Consider the following 22047-nt stretch of genomic DNA (forward strand, 5'->3'; position numbering starts at 1 on the left):
TTAACTCAAGTTAGTTTTTCAAACTTGCAATTCATTAAATTATAAACTTCGACTCAGCTAGGAAGTTCAATACCCTCTCAATTAAATATTGAATAATAAATTTAATAAATTTAATTTAATTTAAAAAATCATTTTGAAAAGGCTAGATTTAACAAAGATCGGCAAACAAAATTGAAACAACCATTGTTATGATGAAACTTAAAAAAGAAGAGGAAAAAAAAAACCAATGAAGTTTGGATGACTTTCTTAAATTGAAGTTAGTCACTTAATTAATTACCATACTCAAGTTTAACTAGAAAGCCAAACATCTACCTAGTTAGATGTTGTAAAATGAAATTAAAAAAAAACAATTTAAAAAATTTGCAAGGTAAAGAAATAACAACAATAAAAAAAATAGATTTAATAGGAAAAAACCTCAAGAAAAATGAAATTATAAAAAAATAATTTAAAAAACTATCTTAATTAAAATGAATAATAATCAAATTTAACATATAAAAAAATATACAAAAGATGAATTTGAAAAAAAAATTTTAATTTTATAAATTATTCTAAATAGAAAAAATTACAATAAAGATAACAAGGATGAGATCTTAAAAATAATAAATCCTGGGAGTTTATTTAAATTTTTTTTAAAAGCTAATATGCAAATCCATTAAGAGAAAGAAAGAATAAAACAAAAGGCCACAAAAACTCAATTCGTAACAATTATATCACACGTGATGACAAAGAGGAAGCATACCAAGATAGTTCAGGTGCTACCTGAAAGTAAAGTTTATTAAGAGAGCGGGCCAACACGTGTTTTTTTAAAAATTTAATCTGTTTTTAATATTTTAAACTATCTTAATATATTAATATTAAAAATATTTTTTAAAAACATAAAAAAAATATTCTTATAATATATTTTAAAATAAAAAATACTTTAAAAAATAACAACCACACCAGCACCGTACTAAATATCATCACTACATTCTACTTCTACTGAATAGCATCATCACTACATTCTACTTCTACTGAATAGCATCATCACTACATTCTACTTCTACTGAATAACATCGCACTAGCCGTTCAAGTGGATCCTATTCACATGTTTTTAGTTTTTGTTTTTTAATCATTTATTTACTAAATTATCTTATTATCCCTAACAACACCCGGTAACCGCTAAACAAGCAAATGTAAAAGACAAAAGAACCCTACATCAAGGGCACAACCCTTTTCAATTCTAAAGATAATGAAATAACTTAAATTGTTTTAAAGTAAATCAAAGCCCGTTTACCCAAGTTAAATATTTCTTGCTTCAAGGGCAATGAAATAATTATACTTTGCAATAAAAATACAAAAATACTAATGGGTCCATTGAAAAGATCTCCCTGGATGATTTTATCAATCAAGGGTAAAATAATGAATTTTACTGTGGATTTCGACAGTAAAATGTGAACTCCATTAGCTTTTGTTATAATTTTGCAGGTACCCGCCTGATAGTATTTAGATGTTTCTTTGGAGTTGCTTTAACTTTCAAATAGAGTTGACAGAATCTTCATCACTGCCTTCACTGTCACTGCTGCTGCTGCTCCCGCTACCACTGCTTCCACTTCCACTGCTACTACTAGAACTGGAAGTCTGCTCATCTCTCTCATCTGCATTCTCCTGGGCTCTAAGGGCTTCTGCAGCATTGAGACCCTTGTCTGCTTCATCACCATCATCATCCACATCAGCAATCTCATCATCAGTGTTGTTTTGCTGTGGTGCATGCATATCAAAGTCGACATCAACTTTTTCTTCAGTTGCATTCCCATCATCAGGTGAACCAGCACCAAAAATGTCCTCGATGTCTATGTCTTGATGTTCTTCAGCTTCATCATTCTTAGGGCTTGGTGAGGAAGTTGATACATGTGGCACGTGGGTTGGACGCTCAGTAATCCCCTCATTGGCTGCTTTTGTACCTATCACGCTCAGTAATCCCCTCATTGGCTGCTTTTGTACCTATCATATGATGAGAGCATTACTATTCATTATAACACGCAATAAGTGGCAGATAACAGTAAGCTGAAATATCAATCATGATGACGAGCAATGGTTGAAGATAACATAGGAATAATCATTGGAACTCGGGAAATATCCCTGTTCTTTGCTTGGCAATCGTTTGCAAGTGACCTTTTCAAATGGCTGAATGATGTTGACAAACAGTAAGAATGAAAAAGAATGTGTTTTTCATATAGCCAAGAATCAAACAATTTTAAATATTCTTGGATATCGGGGGGGGGGGGGACAACCAAACAAAAATGGCTAAAATAGGTCCGAAGCAAGAAATAATAACAATAGAAACTGAGACCAGAAAAGGCAGATCAAGGAGTACCAGTTAGGAACTGTTGAAGCTGCCATACAGACATGGTGTCATGACCACAAAACCTTTTAACTTAAGCAAAGTTGTCTAACTGGATAAGTTGTGGATATTGAAAATGGAAATATAAGAGGATCTGAATCTAAGTGACAGATTTGATCCATGATCAAGAGTCCTTGAGGATAATATAGTTCTTCACAATAACAAGGAATGCATAATTGTTTCCACTACAAATTCTAAAAAAAATCTCATGCAGAAAAAAAGAAGGTAAAACCCAACTCAAATACTAAAAAATCAGAGGGTTCATTAAGAGTTTTTTTTTTCCTAAAAAAAAAACATATCCAGCCCTGAGATATCTTCGTTTAGAAACCCTATCTGCCAATGTAGAAGCATGATTTAAAATGTTTTTTCCCTCATAACGTTACATCGAAACATCTAGCTGGGCAGATATGATAACTAAAATCTGAACCAGAAATATCTTAATTGGGCAGATAATCCAACTAAGGTCACCGTAATTAGAATAAATGCACGGTTTATCCATCCTAGTAGATGAAAAGAAAATATCCTGTTAAATGACTAACAAATACAACTAATTAACAAAGGTTCTGAACAAGATTCAGAAATTACTTAACTATGTGTGACGGGATTTATTTGTTACATTCTCGAATTAAAGTTTGGTTTGTTTTTCTGATCACTTTTATTTTATCCATAACTGGATTGTGCGAATAAATTTTTGGTTTGTGGCCAAATCCATGGTGAAATAAGGATAAACATGCACTTGAATCCAAACATGTGTGTGTATTCAAAATACCTAAAACATGTGGCTCGCCGACATCAATCCGTTCCACCTCAACCTGTTCAAACACAAAGCATAGGAAGAAATATAAAGAATCAGCAGGGAAGCGGAGTAACAAAGAGATTTGGATGATCACTTTAAAAACAGCGGATGCAGAGACAGCAAACTAACAAACAAAGACTTAACAACAACCAATCTTCAATCCCAATCCAGGTCAGGCTTATTATATGGATCCTTTTGCGCCATTCCAGGCGATCACGGTTATCATCAAATAAAATTCAATCGAAACTTACAGGCACAGTAGGAAATGCACTTCGCCCAATCTGAACAGGCTTCGCACCCTTCCCAACAGGAGGAGACAAGCTGGGAGCCTCCACGGCTAGCATAGATTGAGCAGAAGCCGATGCAGCGGATTCACCGGGCAATCTTAGGTGCCTGAGCTGCTTAACAGACCGATAAAGGCGCTCCAATCGAAAAGTCTGGCCATCGAAAAACAAAACGGCATCGTTTTCTTTATAATCCTCGCTACTACCTTCAAAAGTGACTTTCGATTTGCCTAATTGATTGTTCTGAAACTCAACCGAAACTCGATTGTCTTTGTTCTTGTGGAATAATCCAGGCTTAGTTTTGTCAATCGAAGCTGGCTTAAATTCGTATCGCAGAGTGCAGAACTTATGGGAGGATTGCTCTTTAAATGAAGGACCTAGGGCTAGATTGTACCACCGATCTGGTTGTGGAGCACTTTTTGGCTCTTCTTTGGAATTGTTGGCCATGTTTTCCTCACATGGCAAGATCTGTCTTAGAGTAATGGGTACTGGAAGTACAGTACCGCTCTGCCTTCGCTACCTCATAGGGATGGTGGAAGACAGAGTGTTATTGTGTTGTGAGCTGTAGGGTTTTCTTTTTCTTTTGTGGGAAGAAGACGGAGAGAGACGGATATTTGCGAGAGGGAGAGAGAGTGAATGAATATTCGGTTGGGTTGTGAGTTTGTGGGGTCGTAGCAGTGCGGGCAGTGGTTTTTGTACACGTGGATTAATTACTTATTTGATAATATAATTATAATTATTTTTTAAATAAATTTTGGTTTTAAAATATATATCAATGATTTTTTTATTTTTAATATTGTTATATTAAAATAATTTAAAAACACAAAAAATATATTAATTTTAAATTTAAATTTTTTAAAAAATATTTTTAAAATACAAAAATAAAGATGACATTAAAATAACATGAATTAAATGGAGACAATAATCATGGGTTGAAAGTGGAGATTGAAACTGAATTATAAACTATATTTTTTAAAATAAAAAAAATATCTATAACTAATCTTTGTATATTTTATAATTGAGATGTAAATATTAAAAATAATTTTTAATAAATAAAAAATATTATTTCAATATGTTTATAGTAAATTAGAAATCTAAATACTTCTAGCAGTTCATTGATTCGGCAACCACTTATGTGCGATATCAAATAAAAGGTGGTCATCCTAGGGGTTATTATTTTTTTATTTTGTTTGATTTTTATCTTTCAAAAACAACCAAACTGAAGAAAAAGAAAAACCCAAACTGAATTGGTCTGGACTAAGTGGTTTTGATTTGATTTTTTTATAAAAAAAAAACCTATAATTTTTTTTCTTGGTGGCTAGAATATACCCCAGTTCGGTATTAAATTTACTCCCGTGTAACCTTATTAACATCATAAAATTAAAGAAATAAAAGGGAAGGAAGTCACGTTACATTCTTTAAAAAAACATGACCACCAACATTAAATGTTGGATACATGGACAAAGAAGGAATGAATCTTAACTCTACTATAAAATAACAAAATGCAAAGGAAACAACAACAGTAACAAATATAGTCTTTACATCATCAATAATGAAATTTAATCACTTTAGTAAAATTTTATATTTTTTATTTATCTTATCATCACCGTCATCATTACCAACATCTTTATCTCCACCTCCCCCCTCATCACTATCAGAATCAACCATTACTTTAGTTTTTTTTATCAAAATTCCTAGCTTGGTAACATACCACCTCCACCTCCTCCTATCACTACTAGAATCAATAACTATTTTAGTTTTTTCATCAAAATCCTTAGCCCTGTAAGAAATTAAATTTTGAAATCCAATCAAAAGTTTTAATTTTAATGAGGTTTTAAGTTTAAAGTTGAAGTTTTAGAGGAAAGAGAGGAAATGACTTATTTGTTTTTTTTATTTATAAACTAAACCAGTTCAGTTTAAGTTGGCTAGTTTAGGCATATCGAAACTAAAAACCAAACTGAACTGAATAATTTTTTAAATATTTTAACCGGTTTAATAAGTTTTTTTATCGATTCGATTTTCTTGATTAATTTTTTTATTTTCTTGATTAAATTAGTTTTTAAACTTTTTTACTCATTTCTAATCACAGAGAATCTCTGTGAAAAAATATTTTTTTTATTTTATTTAGCTCGCCATGGATAGGCTCAGGGCACTAGTAAACAATGAGAAGAGTTTATTTGGATATTTTTTTCTTTTTTAATAAAAACTTTATTTCAAGAAAGTGATCGGATTTTGTTTTGATTCTTTAAATTCAGATAATTCTAATTTTTTGAGTAATTTTAAAATATTTTAAAATTAGTAGATGGTTTGAAAAGTTTTATGTGATATTTATTATTTTTTATAATAAAATAAATTAAAAATTAATTTCTCAATTTTAAAAATCTCATCTCATTAATTTTCAACCATCACAGCAATAAATGAATTCAGAGCTAGGCATCATAGGAGACATATATATTGTCTATCCTGGACATAACAGGTGACCCGCAACATATTTATCATTGTGGAGCCCATGCATGGTTCATAAAATCATAAAATCTCATTATTATAATTTTCACTTCCATGGACTTGAAAAGTGTATTAAAAAATTATTTCATGTGTCATAGTTATATATTTGCACGAAAGACTTTCTGAAAAAGTCTACACCAATAATATTTATCCGAGTCCATCGTGATCGCGAACAGTGGCCGAACATCCTTCTTCAATTTTATTATTATTATTTTTAATATTGTATTGAATATTAGCATCAATTTAATCAAAGCCCTTGAAAAAAGCTTTCTATATGAAGCATTGCCGATTGAAAATATTTGAATCATGTAAATGGTGAATAAATGGATACTTAACTTTTAGATTCCAGGAAAAATTGGTAATGATGGAACTATCATTTCTAACAAGCAACTATCAAGTACTCGGTTATTAAGGTTTTTGGCATTACTTTTAATTTTTTAGAATTGGTAATGATGGAACTATCATTCCTAACAAGCAACTATCAACTATTAAGTACTTGATTATCAAGGTTTTTGGCATTACTTTTAATTTTTTAATTTAAATTTTTTTAATTATGTTTTTTTAATAATTTTAATATACTGATATAAAAAATATATTTTTAAATAAAAATATTTTTAAAAGTAATACCATTCACCCTCTTAAATGAAACTAAATCCAGTCCAATATACATGCTCATCAAATCACACTTACCTGTGATTAAAATCACTGATTCAATGATTAAGTTAAAATGATAAGTAAATATAACCCTATTCAACTAAAGAGCCAATTATATTTTGATAGCAATTAATTACAAGTCTAGTTTGAATTGTATTTTAAATAATATTTTTATGTTTATAAATCATTTTAATGGGTCAATATTAAAAATATTTTTTAAAAAATTTTAAAAATTATTTAACATATTTTAAAATAAAAAAACACTTTAAATAATAACTTCTCCCTCACTAACAATAACAAAACACTCCATCAACCCTATTTTATAGAAAAATTAAAGATCGACATATATTTTTTTTACTGTAAAACCAACCATGCCCCGAAGCCAATCCCGTTTCTTCTTTTTTTTTCTTTTTCTTTTTAGTATGATAAACTGATAATCCTACCCATTGCTGTGAACACTGTCCACACCGAAGGAAGCAATCTGCCTTATCCTCAGATTGGACACGTGTTCTCAGAACCCCAGCCAAATCTGAACCACCGTTTTCGTTTTTCTGAGACCACGACAAGTCTCACAAAAGCAGCAGCAGTTTTTTGCCCCATACGTCGCCGTTTATCCTATCTACGGACCTTGTTCACTATCATAGTCACAGAATAGAGCAGTAGCTTAGCTTGATCTTCAGTCCCCTGCCCCAACGGAGTCTGCTCCAAGGAGAAGCACAAAGAGAGCGAGATGGTGCGTTTTGGCGGGAAAATGGCGGGTCAGCTAGTGAGTTTGGGTGGGAACGGTGCCGGCCAGTTTCTGGCTGCTGCCGCAGTCGCTCTCCTCCTCCGGCTATTTTCCGGTCCCGGCCCCGCTCTGATGCCTGAGGACGAGTCTCCTGACGACGAGAAAAACGACGCAGCCGACGAAGATAGTCCAGATGTTGGGAAAGTTTTTCCGGTTACTATCCGGTGGAGCAACATCACATGCTCGCTCTCTGATAAATCCTCCAAATCAGTGAGTCGGAATTTTATTTCCTCTCTCTGGGAGTTTCACGTTTCTTTCAAGTTCTGTTTGGTTGTTGAGAAAATGAAGAAAAAGAAAATTGATCGAATCTAGATGATTCACTCTCGTGTGCTGATTATTATTATTTTTGTAACTACATGATGTTCACCCTTGCTTAATTTAATTTCCCTGCTTTATAAAATATAGCGTGGAAACATTGGGTCACTTGTATGCTTGACTGAAATTTAACTTATAGGTGAGATTTCTGCTTAATAATGTGAGTGGAGAAGCAAAGCCTGGAAGATTGCTTGCAATAATGGGACCATCAGGTTCAGGAAAGACAACATTGCTCAATGTTTTGGCAGGACAGCTAATGGCATCACCGCGACTGCATTTGTCAGGTCTTTTGGAAGTCAATGGGAGGCCTAGTTCAAATAGAACTTACAAGTATGGTGCTTTGTTATAGACCTGTGATGCTGAGCTCAATGTATAAGCTTTCGATTGTGTTTACGAGGTCAATTGTTGTTACAGGTCTGCTTATGTGAGACAGGAAGATCTTTTTTTCTCGCAGCTTACGGTGCGGGAAACACTGTCTCTTGCTGCTGAACTTCAACTTCCAGAGATAGCTTCGGTAGAAGAGAGAGATGAATACGTGAATAATTTGTTGTTCAAGCTCGGTTTGGTAAGGCAAACTTCGTCTGAAGTTTAATTTAAATGCATAAATTAAATTGATTGATCCCCTTTGCAGACATAGTATTATTCACTTCTAAAATTAGATACCAAGAGGGGTTTCCCTCACTTTTACTTTCACGCTTCAAGCTAATGTCCCTTCTACTTCTCAAACAATTAATGGTTTATACAATGAAGTCATGTAACTATCATCTGTCTTTCAATTCCTTACTTATCATTTATATTATGCATTTTTTCTCTGATTTGATTTCTTTTCGGGGGATTTGCTTTTATTCTCTTTCTCCAAAGGCCATCTGTGCTGATACCATTGTTGGTGATGCAAAAGTTCGTGGGATAAGTGGCGGTGAAAAGAAACGTTTGTCACTAGCATGCGAACTCATTGCTAGCCCATCTGTAATATTTTCTGATGAACCTACAACAGGTATGTGTGCATGCTTGCATCCTGAACTTTTGCTAGTCTGGATTTGATCTGAATTGTGGAGGCATTAAGCTTTGATATGATTAATGTATACGATCATAATGCAGCATGTACAGGATACATGTGCATCGACTTTGCTATTACTGTATTCAGGGAGGCAAAATGACCTTGTGTTTTACTAAAATTCATTGTGCACAAGGCAAGTTTAAGAGTTAAGACCAGTGTTTAACAATGCTATGATACTGATGGAGTAAATTCTTCTTCATATGTGAGGGTTGACCCGGTAGATATGGATAAATACCTTCTCTACTGAATCTGAATGTGCTGAATTTGGCTTTGCATTGATCCCTAGCATTTTGTAATGCAGAGTGAACTCAATAGTATTTGAAACTAAGGTTTTTCAACTTTTGGGCTATGTCGTGCTAACATCAATGAAGAGATTTTATTTGACTACTTAATCTTGGATAGGTATTAGCAAGACTATCAATTTGAAGTGAAAATAAAAATCTATAAACTATTGATCATGTAACCCATATGGTTTACTGCTGAAGTAAATCTTCTTTCCGCTTTTAACAAGGTCATGCATCGTGTTTCCAGGGCTTGATGCTTTTCAGGCAGAGAAAGTAATGGAAACTCTCCGACAACTGGCGCAGGATGGACATACTGTAATTTGTTCCATACACCAGCCTAGAGGCTCAGTGTATGGTAAATTTGATGACATTGTGTTACTAGCAGAGGGTGCACTTGTCTATGCTGGCTCAGCACATGATGTGCCACTGACATATTTCTCAAAATTCGGGTTATTAGCCTAAGCTTGCCTATCTTTTTTCTCATTTCTATATCTGCTGCTTACTGTTGATTTTGCTCATTATTCTCAACTTCAACAATTTATATTCTCTTTAAACTATTATCTTGGGATGGATATAGATTTCCAAAGTACATGTAGAATAAGAGCTGGATGGAAGGAAAAAAGGGGGAGTAGGTGATGTTTTTGTGTTGCCAGTGGAACTAATTTTTTCCCTCTGGCAATGCTGTTTTACATTTTTAGACTATAGACAGATTTGATTTTTAATGACTTTTTTTCTAATATTTTCAATGGCTTGAATTACATTTTGACCTGGGACTATGTATATTATGTTAACTAATATGCTTTCGGAATTGTAATGGCACTTCATACTCAATTAAATACATCTGTGCATGACAAGACAACTTACTGGGTAAGGTAGTGGTTAAACTTGGGAATCTTGAGATGTCAGCCTTAGTTCCTGGGATTGTGGATAGGATTTTATGAGACGGCAGGGACTTCCAAGTGCTGCAAGCTATTATTTTACTGTGGTTTGGAAATATATAACTGTTTATGTTGAGCATTTTGCCTCTCATTTCTATGGTGTATGACCATTTACTATTCTTTAAATGCAATACTAGTGATTTCATAATTGAGAGCTTATGTTTGTCATGTATATGCTTCAACTTTGAATATCTGGAACTACTAATCTGTTAATTGGATTTTTGATAGATTGTCCATTTGATTTTAAGTTCTTGCTTTCTCATTTAGAGCAATTCCTTTTTCTTTAGGTTTTTGTGTTTCCTGTTTTTTGGGTCTGTATTTTCCTTTCTCCTATACAAATATTAATCTGTGCTCTGGCTTACTGTCTTGACTATCTCTCTCTCTCTCTGAGGAAAATATGTTGTTGATGGTGCATTTGATTAATCATTAAAAAAGTAGAGCTGTTGTCTCAGTTTTCCAAAATTACTGAATTGTCTGTTGATTTCAACAGGTATCATTGCCCAGACCATGTCAATCCTGCTGAATTTTTGGCTGATCTCATATCCGTGGACTATAGTTCTGCAGATAGTGTCTACTCTTCACGGAAAAGGATAGATGGTCTAGTTGAATCGTTTTCACAACAATCATCAACAATTCTTTATGCAACTCCACTTACCAGAAAGGAGGACTCCAAGAAATTGAGCAGGAAAACTAGTGTAAAGGGGAAAGGCAAAGGGTCTTGGTGGAGGGGATTCTGGTTGCTCCTTAGACGTGCATGGATGCAGGTTGGTTTTTCAACTGTCACTCCATTAATAAACAGTCATTTCATTAGTCTCTCACCACGACCTGGTTTAGTGCAGACAACTCCCCAACCCCTGAAACATGTTCCTCTCAAAGGGAAGGGCTGGATCACATTGACTTGGACTGCAATTTTGACTTTGCTTTATTTTGCTTTTTATGTCTTCAATCCTAGCTTCTTCATTTTAATTAGCTAAACTAAGAAGTGGAACATAGCAAATCACCTCTACTCAATTCTAGATGACAAAATAATCCCCTAGGAAGGGGATGACTGGCATAGAGATATGCATTGTATTAATTGACAAATTCACGGAAAAATAAATTTCGGATAATTGTAATTCTAGCTCCAGCTTTTCCCTTATTGCACCTTTTATGACTAGGCTTCTCGTGATGGGCCAACAAACAAAGTTCGGGCAACAATGTCAATTGCATCGGCTATAATATTTGGATCGGTTTTTTGGAGAATGGGAAAATCTCAAACATCAATACAAGATAGGATGGGATTGCTTCAGGTATGTGACCTTATTTTTTCCTCCTTCAAATCCCCGCTCTTTTTAAGGATCAATACACAATAGAATGAGAAGATCTCAAACATCATAAAATAACTGAAAATGTGCGGATTTTGGTTCTTTCGTGTTGTCAAATAGTGGTTTTAATTTCTTCATGTTTTTTATATTTGCTTGAATATGTGACACGAGATTCTAGTTTGAAAGTATCAGCTATTCATTAACTGCGCTGATTATTTTCACCAGTGACTGACCAAAGGACCTGGGTCATGATCTTGACTCCAACCTAATTTGTTGGTGCCACTATATATGCTTTCTGCTACTGACCTATAATCTGCATCTTCTGCATTGTTTGCCACTTTTACAATTTATGCCACGTTCATGTTCAGTTTCCTTGCTAAGAATACAATCCTACATCACTAAAAAACTGCCAGCTTGATTAATGGCATACAATCAAGGCCTGGCTTGCAACCTTCTAATCCACCAGCTATGAATCTATGACCTGAGTTCTTTTTTTTCCCTTTTCTTGTAAGCTTGTGTGATAGCTGTAGCCTGTCATGCACTATCCTAGACTGCATCTTAACTATGACTAGTTAAGGTAATGGAAGACCTTTTAATGTTTGTTATGAGTTCAGACATGAATTTCCTGATCACTTATGTCCCAAATTACTGCCATTCATAAACATAATATTAAATAAATAAATAAATAAAACAGAAAAGAAATAGACATGGTTCACATGGAGTGCAGGGAGCTGAAGCTACCTTACATTTAACATGTATTAGGCGGGTACAACCAGTAAAAGATACCATTGGCACCCAACTAGTTAATTCAGATAGGTCAAAATTTTAGAACAGATGTTTTAGCTTGGATGCCCTTTGATGCATGGACGCAACATGATCAATAATAATAAGCTCCCAGATTAGCTGATCAGCGTGGTGGCAATTTTGAAATTCAATGAAAATCCCAACTGTTTTAAGATATTTTTTTTAAAAATTCTGTGCATGACAATTGGTCTTTCTCAGGTTGCAGCAATAAACACGGCAATGGCTGCTCTCACAAAAACAGTGGGTGTGTTTCCAAAAGAACGTGCAATTGTAGATAGAGAGCGTGCTAAGGGTTCTTATGCATTAGGACCCTATCTACTTTCCAAATTGATAGCTGAGATTCCTGTTGGAGCAGCATTTCCATTAATATTTGGTGCTGTACTGTATCCCATGTCTCGTCTTCACCCTACCTTTTCAAGGTGTGCTTCCATATTTTACCATTTTGATTTCTGACACCACATGGGTTTCTGCAATTTGTATATTGAACGAATGCAATTAAATTTATACAGATTCAGAAAGTACATGGATCAGTAACTGAAATTTGTAAAAGTTTTTGGAGTATTGAAGTAACTGGCTGACATGCACACATATAAAACTGAAAATAAAAAAAACCCAGATGAGCTGTTCTTCAGAGAAGAACAATCCCTAGTCAGTGGAAATAAAACACAGAGAAAACCTCTTTTAGGTTTGGAAATGCTATATTTATTGCAGTCACAATGCTTGAAGTTACTGAATTTGGACTGGTGCATTCCAGGTTTGGAAAATTCTGTGGAATTGTGACAGCAGAGTCATTTGCTGCATCTGCAATGGGTCTAACTGTGGGAGCTATGGTTCCAACCACTGAAGCAGCAATGGCTGTCGGACCCTCTCTTATGACTGTTTTTATAGTATTCGGAGGTTATTATGTCAATGCAGATAATACACCAATCATCTTTCGATGGATTCCTAATATTTCCCTGATAAGATGGTAAATCAATCATGTCTTGCTTATGCAGAAAGTCGTCCTCTTATATTAGTTCCCTTTATACTGGACGAGTTGATTTTAGCCTTGGTGTATGACTATTTCTGCACATGGTTTCAGGGCCTTTCAAGGACTTTGCATCAATGAATTTAGAGGTCTTCAGTTTGATCATCAAAGTTCAATTGATGTAGAAACTGGTGAACAGGTAATGTGAAGCCCTGAATCTGTCTTCCTGCTTGTAACATGGGAGGGTTCTCTATGGTAGTTGAGAAAAGAGAGAAATCATGAAAAAAGGATGACCTGTTTAATCTAGAAACTTAAAACTTATTAAGATGAACTTGATTTTCAACAAAAGCTAAGCTGCTTAGGTCATGGTGGAAGGTAATACAGCAATGATATAATATTTTGCACTATAATACATTTCTTCTTTAATGTAATGCACATTATCTAAGCTTTTAAGCTTTATCACAACTTTATTTTGTTCTATGAGAAGTCGTGTATATTGACAAGTAAGTTCTCCCTAGGAAAACAGATTGGATCCAATTGAATTGGCATCAGCTTCTTATCCATGTTCTTTCTCTTCTCTTGAATTTGGTAGTTATTTTGTAATATTTTCTTCATTTATGCTTTCAGCCCACAATTTGATGAAAGGTCTACATTGATATGCATTGGAGCAAATGTGCCTATAGCCCTTATGAGCTATAACTTGTCAGCTTAAATGATCCACTAAGCCACCAAAGTTGTGCTTTTCTCGAGTGTTTTAGCTGTTTTAAAATCAAATTTTCAGGATTGCTATGAATGGTATTTTTCTGAGCCAGTGACTTGAAATATAGTGATGAAATTGACGAAATGGCTGATGTGCCTGTGCCTGTGCCTGACATTTGCGTCATTTTCTGTCTTGTGCATCCAGCATTTACCCTTTCTTCCTCTTGTTTCTCAGGCACTTGAGCGGCTCTCATTCGGTGGAAGTCGTATTAAGGATACTGTGGTAGCTCAAAGTAGAATCTTGTTGTTTTGGTATTGCACCACGTACCTTCTCCTTGAGAAGAACAAGCCCAGGTACCAAAGGCTTGAGCCACCATGCCGTGAACAAATTCAGTCACAGTTACAACTTGAACCTTTGGACCCTGACGACGTAAAACAACCCCAGCAACTTGATCCTCCTCCACCCAAAAAAGATGCATCAAACCAGCAGCTTGAATCACCACCTGTTGAAATCCGACCATTTATCTTAGAAGGTTTGTAATTGTTTGGATGGTAAAAGAAAAGGATTTGTAATTGTTTGGGGATTAATAATAATAGCATGTTATAAAACACGATTTATTGATCTATCTGATACAGGTATCAAGTAAAGAAGATGCCAATGCAATAAGGAGGGTCCCATGCCTTCACTGAGCTAACAAGCTGCTTCCGTAGAAGCTGACAACAATTTAAGTCCATGTCTGAAACTGAAACAGCCAAAATCTCACGTGCAATGTCACTAGTAAATGTAATGGTTCTGTTTCAATGGCATCCAAAGAGGCCTTCCTCCTCCTCCTCCCTTTCAATGACCGGTGGTGGAAAATGAGCGTTTGGCGTTTGCTTTCATCGGTGCATATGCCGATGACTAAAACCTTAGGAGATCAAGACTGTCTTGTAAACTTGAATGTTGCTTTGGTACTTAATTGGAAAAACCTAGTAGTAGATCATGCAATATGATGCGGTGTTTCCTCGGGTGACTCTTGTGTCAGATGGTACGTGGCAACATGCAAGTTATTGCGCCCCATCCCTCTAGTATCCGCCCATTTGGCCGTTCCAATGCGACGTCATTTTCTATGAATGGGAGTATCATAGCAGGCAGAGGTGGCTATTTTTGAATTAAATAATTGCGGCGGTCTGTCTTGTGTCAGATGGTACATGGCAACATGCAAGTTATTGCACCATCATCCCTCTAGTATCCGCCCTTTAGGCCGTCCAATGCGACGTCATTTTCTGTGAATGGGAGAATCATAGCAGGCAGAGGTGGCTATTTTTGAATTAAATAATTGCGGCGGTCTTCCACTTCGAAAAAAAAAATGATGATGTTTCCAGTACTGGAATTTGACTTTGCGGCCTAGTTGCTGATTGGAGCATTTTGGGAGTCAGAAAATTCAATTAAGTAATTAAGCACCGAGAAGCATGAAGTTTAGAAGAAAGCTAGTCTAATCAGACGCGGAACTACGTCGGGGGGAGGATAGAATTAGATTCGTGATTCCAACAGAACCATTCATGCACGTGGACGGTAGCTTGTTACCAGACCAATTCAACTGCCAGGGGCAAGGCCACATGTTAGGGAAGGGGGCATTTGTCGTAATTTCCATTTTGGTCTTTATATTTTACAATTCCCATTATAGTGTTAAATAGAAATACATTAGCTGCCCCCGTAACTTTCTTAATTACCTGATGAGCTAAAACAACTGTGTTTCGCGGTGCATCCATTGTTTGTTCTCCATGTTCACGCCTCTTTTTTGTAGCAAATCTCTTGCTTTCTTGGCACTTGCAATTTTTATTGTTGTTCACTTCGATCATTGGATTCTTTTTATTTCAATTCAATCCTTTAAAATCATGTTTCACATGGTTTTGTGCAATCCGATCCTTTTCATTTCTTTTATCCTAGTTGGCCTTGCATGTCGTGCAAGATTCTAACATCAAATTAATCATCAATTTTACAATAGTAATTTTTTTTTCTTATTTAAAAAAATAATTGAAAGATGAAAAATATTTTTATTGGTTATCCTAGCGGATAATTCTTTATTAATTTTTTAGTTAAGTTTTAATTGATATCGTCTCTCTTTTTTTATTTTTTTTTACATTATATTTATTTTTTATTTGAATTGTAATCAACACCCTCTTTTATATTTATTTTTTTAGAATTATTTAGTTCACCTTTTCGAAAGTAGTAATTAATATTTTTGATATTTTTTTAGTTATAGTGCTTCAAATAGATCATATAAATAAATTATATTCATGTGACATATTAATTAATATATAAAAATATTTTATTCTAAGAAAAAATAAATAAAAATATAAAGGACAATGAGGGTTAAATATTTGCGTGCCGGAAAGATTGGCTTTACACTTTAATATTTCATTAGTGTTATAATTTTTTTTTATTTTCCTTTATATATTTTAATAAAAGTTATTTTATCTAACAAAGCAATTTATTTCTCACTTAAAAAAACATATGATATCCAAAAATACATGCACAACACTAGCGAACACCTTTTTTCACTTCAAAAAATAAGTCGGAGACGTGTGATGGAGGCACAACGCGGGTTCGAAGACTCTTTCTTAACTATGAAGATAATTTCCCTCCTTGATATGTCATTCTTTCTAATTTAGTCCTTACACCTTTTCAATTTGTCATTATAATTCAGAACAAATACATTAATTGCACCCACAGTTTTCTTAATTCTTAATGCGATCCTTTTCGCCTTTTGCACGTGCTTACATAAATTCAAATAAAAATGAAGTTAAATTTCTAGAAACATGCACGCAAATTCCACTTGATGATGTCATCGTCGCAGACTTCAATTATTATTTTTATTATTATTATTAGAGGATTACACACACACACACTTGGCTTTATTCTCTGGAAAGAAAGGAAAATTAACAAGTGTAATAGGCCGCCGCCACGTAGCATACAGACAACGCAAAATCTTGAGAGAGGCTCCAGGAATTTGGAGGTCACATACATCGGCCGTCCAAGTGGCCAATCTGGATTTGACAAAAATCACGTTTCATTAATTTGACGTTTCCAGCACTTTCTATATATACGAGCCCTGCCGATGGAGGGCATCACACATCAAGATTCATTCTTTTCAAAAATTGTCCTTCTAGATATAACCTATTTTCAGAAAACTTTGAAAATCAAGTAATCCACTTCCAAAACAATGATAACAGCCATGCTAAAATCTCCTTCATCACCTCTCCTGGCTTCACAACCATTTTGTGACAGATCCTTGCACCAAGCAGCACCTTCGAAAACATGTCTTAGCACAAATAAGAGACGTTCTGCCAAGATCTCGGCACTGAGAAGGGATGATTATAGTGATAAATTGATCGACGAAGACATGATTGTTCTTAGGATGCGCATTCAGGAGATGAAGATAGCCGAGAGGATTTACGAGGTCTCATCTGGCTGGATGGAATGGGAGAAGAGATATTACCGTGGCAGATACAATTCAGACATTTGCGAGGCAGTTGGGTACTTGCAATCAGTGTTGATGAGAACCAGGCCAAGCTTGGCGTTGGGCATGGCTGGTCTTGTTGCTCTGAGTATACCAACGTCAATGGGGTTGGCTACGTTCCATTTGGTAGAATGGCTCGTTGCTGGGAATATTATTCATCTCTGATTAATTTGCTAGATTCCTATAGTAAAATTAATGTCTAGCTAGCTCGATTTAGAGGTATATGGGTTTTTTTTTCCCCTCTTTATAATAAATCTTGAGATGGTTTCTCTTGTTTCATACGTGCATATGGTTTTTTTCACTTGATGTGCGTCTGTGATTAGATTCAAGAGGATGGAACCTCGTAAAAATATGGTGGTGATTTCCAAAGAACGCGGTGCTCTCGTTGTCGGCGATGATGCACTGTACTAGGTTGTCAGGTATCATTCCGAGCAATAAAGATTAAATAACATTTTATAAATGAAGCTGAGAACTGCGTCTAAAGATGATCATAACAATAATAGTATAATCTAGAGATGGATCCATGATTCAAAGGAGAAGAGATTGAAAAAAATTCTAAGAGTGTAAAGTACGTACAGGACTACGTATCTTTGAAAAAATAATAATAATTAAAAGCCAGATCTCCTATTGCAACCAACAATGTGTCAAATTCAAGGGGAAAAAACTCAGATTCCCTCGAAATATTTGTTTTTATTGAAATCATGATTGTATATAATTTTTATTTAAAATATCTGTGTGAATAATAATTAATTATATGATTTTAAAAAATTAATATCTAGGAACTTGATTTATCTATGAAATCAAGTTAAAATTTATGTTTTATAATAATATAAATTTAAAAATATTTTGCAAAGTAAGATTTAATGATCATTTGATACTTTAAAAAGTATATTTAATTTATTTTTAAAATATTCTTGAAAAATTATTGTGAAGCTTTTAAACTTAAGTTTTATTCTTTTTAAATTTTAAGTATATATTAAAAAAAACACGAGAACTTTTAAGATATTTTTTTATTTAAGTTGCTTATTATGAAAAAGATTTTGTATCTCCAATAATTTTTTTTCTATGCTGAAACTCTCAGTTTGTAAAGGTTGTAGGGATTTTCGAGTTTTTTTTTTCAATTTCATTTGATATTATTTTATTAATTAATTTTTCTTAATATTATTTTGTATTTATTATAAAATATCTTAAATATCTTATGATATATATCGATTTTTTATTAATTAATAAATATATGAAATGAATTTATTTTTTATTTTATTTTATTTAATTCATGTAAATATAGTATAAAACTGATATACGGGCAGAATTTGATATGTAAATAATTTTTTCCATGCTCCTTCCAAAATAATTTGTTTTAATGTCTTTGGAAGATGTTGAGGGAGGGTGATGCCGATAACAGTTCGACCAAAGTTGCTTCTTGAGCGCTCAGTGGAAGCATTATTGCTGTTTTTATATTTAAAAAGTATTTTTTAAAAATTATTTTAATATGCTGATATTAAAAATAATTTTTAAAAATAAAAAAAAATTATAAATTTTTAAAAAATAACCTTAGCTGTAATCCTATAATACTAAAAAGACTATAATTCAAATGGCCTTATTGAGTGCAAGTGCTTTGCTTGCTATTCCTATTCAAATGGCATGATTGAGTTCAAGTGGCTTTGCCTGCTGTTCTTATTCAATTGGCATCGTCTGAGTTCAATCTTTTCCACTTTTGGCTGAAGCGTGCTATGATGACGCCTTTAACAAGAATTTAGAGGCCAGATTTCCAAATAAAATTCAGCCTGATCGTGTCACTGATTACGGGTTAATTTTTTTTTAGTTCAGTGAATATATTTTTAAAATGATCTTTATTTGAAAATATATTAAAAATATTTTTTTTATTTTTTTTAAAATTATTTTTAATATTATCATATTGAATTACTGAGAAAAAATATTAATTTAAAATAAAAATAAAAAATAATTAAAAATATTTTTGAAAGGTAAAAATCATGAAAGCGTTGCTAATAATGGAGTGCGGACAAGGACATGGAAAGCCTAGCTGTAGATTTATCGTTTTATTTTAAGAATTTCGTAACTTCTAGTACATGCTACTTTTCTGTTTGTTGACTGTCTTCCATGCCTTCCCTTTTCCGGATAAAAATAAAAAAACGAATGGTTTTAAAAAAGTTTGAATTTTTTTAAATTAATATTTTATTTTTAAATAATTTTGTTGTATTAATTTTTAAAATAATTAATAAAAATATTATTAACATATTTTTCAAAATAAAAAATACTTTAAAATAGTTACAATTATTATTTTAAAAGCACAATAATACACCCAACTAACTTATTGTATGTTAGGTATGTTTCTAGAATTTTTATATTTTTTTAAAATATATATTAATATAAAAATAATTTTGAAAAATAAATAAAAATAATTATTACATTCAACGAACACCCATATGCATTCATGTGTGGGTGTGTTATCATTGCGCTAGATGTTGCATCAATTCAAAAGTAGCCAACAATATAAATTATTAAATATATCAAGAGCACTGTTTAAAAATTAATATCGGTTTTTTTAGAAGATTTCCTTTACTAACTAACTTTTTTATTTTATTTTACTGAGAGTTTATTGATGATCACTATACTTTCTTCTATTAAAAGAAACAGAAAAAAACCAATACAAAAATAGTACGTTTTGTCAAGAGTTTTGAAATATCGTTACCGTCTTGCTCATGCGCTGACATAATGCAATGCATGCTAATGTATTACTATTTCTCGTCTTATAAGAGATAAAACGAAACAAAAGAGATGGAAGTTCTTTCTCCTAGTCGGTGAAAGTTTTGGTAAACGTTCCAAATTGCCATAAATTAGTGGGATTTTTCTTTTCTTTTTTGAGAATTTTAAGCCCATTGCCTGCCTGAAATTTCTCCTTCCTTTAACAAAGCTTTCACCATAAAGTCAATATTGTGTAAGAAATTTAAGTTTTAATTCAAAATAGCTAATTTTGGGTGTTTAGATAGCTAAACATTGGTTCCTAATTAAGATCTTAGCCATTCAGTTCTAACTTGGGCGTACGAGCGAAACAACTCTGAGAAAACTGTATCATGCATGATCATCTACAAGATCATGAATTTTTCTTTATCATTATGGGAATAATACTATTACGCTGCTAATGAATCATAGGTCCGTTGAATGCAGTGGCATTGCAATATTCAAATTTCGGTTCCCAACAATATTTAGCTGATTTGTTATTAATTAGATAATATTAGAAAAATAGTTCAAACCATATTTTCTACAAAAATTATTTAAAATATATTTTATATATTTTTAAATTATTTTAATGGGATGATGTTAAAAATAATTTTCGATTCCTTAAAACATCATAATTAGTTATTTTTCCGACAGTAAAAGATCATTGAGTGGGCTTGGGTGCATTCCTCGTATCGCACTAGTGTATATAAAGTGATAATTTCCTTAGATGCTAATCTCAAAATTTAAATTTGGAATTTAAAAAAAAAATCTAATTAATTAGCAGACCACCTTGCATAATTTAAGACGTTCTGCCAGTTTTTTTAATAACATCCAGACCAGTCTAGTTCCGAGCCCAATAGAGTTGGCAGCCCAACCGACTTCAGTTTCGAAGGTATTACATTGTTTTTTTTTCTTTTTTTGACAAAGTTTTTCTCCGACAACATGTTGCATCAGCTCTTTAGGCTAGTCCAGCTTTATTGCATCAGCTCTTTAGGCTAGTCCAGCTTCAGACGGATGAGTCCGATCATGGCTGGCTAAACAGAACTCCGAGGAAGATTCAGAGAAAGAGTGCGATGGAGCCAGTAGATAACAGCTTGTTAGCAAGAAGGCTTTAAGGAAATGAATCAATAACGGTGTCAAATACCACATAAGACGAGAGAGATTTTCGATTCATAGCAACTGAATATATATTTTCCATGTTCTTCATCAAGAGTGTGGATTCTGAAATTGACAAGAAAAACATTTTTTTTATAAATATATTAATTTCAATGTAGATGATTTGTTTTAAAATCCGTCTGGATAATTGAATTTCTTTTTAAACCCACAAATTCTATAGAAAAGAATATTTACAGAAAAAAAATCCTAAACAACTGAAGTGACAAGTAAATTACTATATTTTTTTTTTTAATTATTAACGTAGATGTCCGAGTAGCTTGTGCATACCACGACTAATCCCACGGTCCACTAAATATCCTGCAAATCCAGTGAACAGGTAAGGCACCGCGGGGGTGACAGACATACCACACAAAGAGAACTCGGTAGAAACATGAAGGGAACAACTTGTCAACCACACTCCCACTGGGACTCGAACCTAGTTTTCATAACAATTTGGAAAAAATCTAAAGAAGTTTAAGATTTATTATAATCTCAAAAGTGGAGTTAAATGATAACTTGATGGAGGGAGGGAGCGGTAAAAAAATGATTTATCTATATAATGATAATTAAGATTTTAGAAGTAGAAAATAATGTCAATTATAATACCACATTAATTGTAAAGGTTTCTCATATATATATATATATGATTTTCGTGTTAGAAAAATAGTATAAGAAAATAATTTTGGTAGAAGTAACTCTAGATCAAATTTTAGACCTAGAGTGGATTATAGTGATAAAAAATGTTGTATTATCATGAAAAAAACTATTTATATTCAGTATCATTGGTAGAAAAAGAAAGCCACCGTAGAAGAACTGAAGCTACGGAGCAAGAAGTCAAGAGACGCTATGATAATGTTTGTGAGGATAAAACAAATG

The 22047-nt window shown here is 33.3% G+C and overlaps 2 protein-coding genes across 2 annotated transcripts; one reads left to right on the top strand and one right to left on the bottom strand.

Moving 5' to 3' along the window:
* Positions 1 to 1173: 1173 nt before the first annotated feature.
* On the bottom strand, positions 1174 to 4106 carry LOC105135494 (RNA polymerase II transcription elongation factor). Its single transcript, XM_011040384.1, has 3 exons — positions 3428 to 4106; positions 3150 to 3192; positions 1174 to 1940 (listed from the first exon to the last, which is right to left on the bottom strand). Exons 1-3 carry the CDS (start codon positions 3905 to 3907, stop codon positions 1513 to 1515), a joined length of 951 nt encoding a protein of 316 aa, XP_011038686.1. The 5' UTR covers positions 3908 to 4106; the 3' UTR covers positions 1174 to 1512.
* A 2943-nt stretch (positions 4107 to 7049) lies between these two features.
* On the top strand, positions 7050 to 14762 carry LOC105135493 (ABC transporter G family member 7-like). Its single transcript, XM_011040382.1, has 12 exons — positions 7050 to 7616; positions 7861 to 8051; positions 8136 to 8286; positions 8583 to 8715; positions 9310 to 9511; positions 10491 to 10764; positions 11158 to 11289; positions 12307 to 12527; positions 12863 to 13075; positions 13190 to 13274; positions 14010 to 14307; positions 14411 to 14762. The coding sequence occupies exons 1-12, from the start codon at positions 7350 to 7352 to the stop codon at positions 14419 to 14421; spliced, it is 2178 nt and encodes a 725-aa protein (XP_011038684.1). The 5' UTR covers positions 7050 to 7349; the 3' UTR covers positions 14422 to 14762.
* The last annotated feature ends 7285 nt before the right edge of the window (positions 14763 to 22047 follow it).

The sequence above is a fragment of the Populus euphratica genome, unplaced genomic scaffold (assembly GCF_000495115.2).
Source record: "Populus euphratica unplaced genomic scaffold, PopEup_1.0 scaffold123.1, whole genome shotgun sequence".
NCBI lineage: Eukaryota > Viridiplantae > Streptophyta > Magnoliopsida > Malpighiales > Salicaceae > Populus > Populus euphratica.

Coding starts and splice junctions, on each gene's coding strand:
- LOC105135494 (XM_011040384.1), bottom strand. CDS start 3,907: ATGGCCAACAATTCCAAAGAAGAGCCAAAAAGTGCTCCACAACCAGAT. Junction 3,193..3,427: donor GTGCATTTCCTACTGTGCCT/GTAAGTTTCGAT, acceptor GTGTTTGAACAG/GTTGAGGTGGAACGGATTGA. Junction 1,941..3,149: donor CGGCGAGCCACATGTTTTAG/GTATTTTGAATA, acceptor TGAGCGTGATAG/GTACAAAAGCAGCCAATGAG.
- LOC105135493 (XM_011040382.1), top strand. CDS start 7,350: ATGGTGCGTTTTGGCGGGAAAATGGCGGGTCAGCTAGTGAGTTTGGGT. Junction 8,052..8,135: donor AGTTCAAATAGAACTTACAA/GTATGGTGCTTT, acceptor TTGTTGTTACAG/GTCTGCTTATGTGAGACAGG. Junction 13,076..13,189: donor AATATTTCCCTGATAAGATG/GTAAATCAATCA, acceptor ACATGGTTTCAG/GGCCTTTCAAGGACTTTGCA.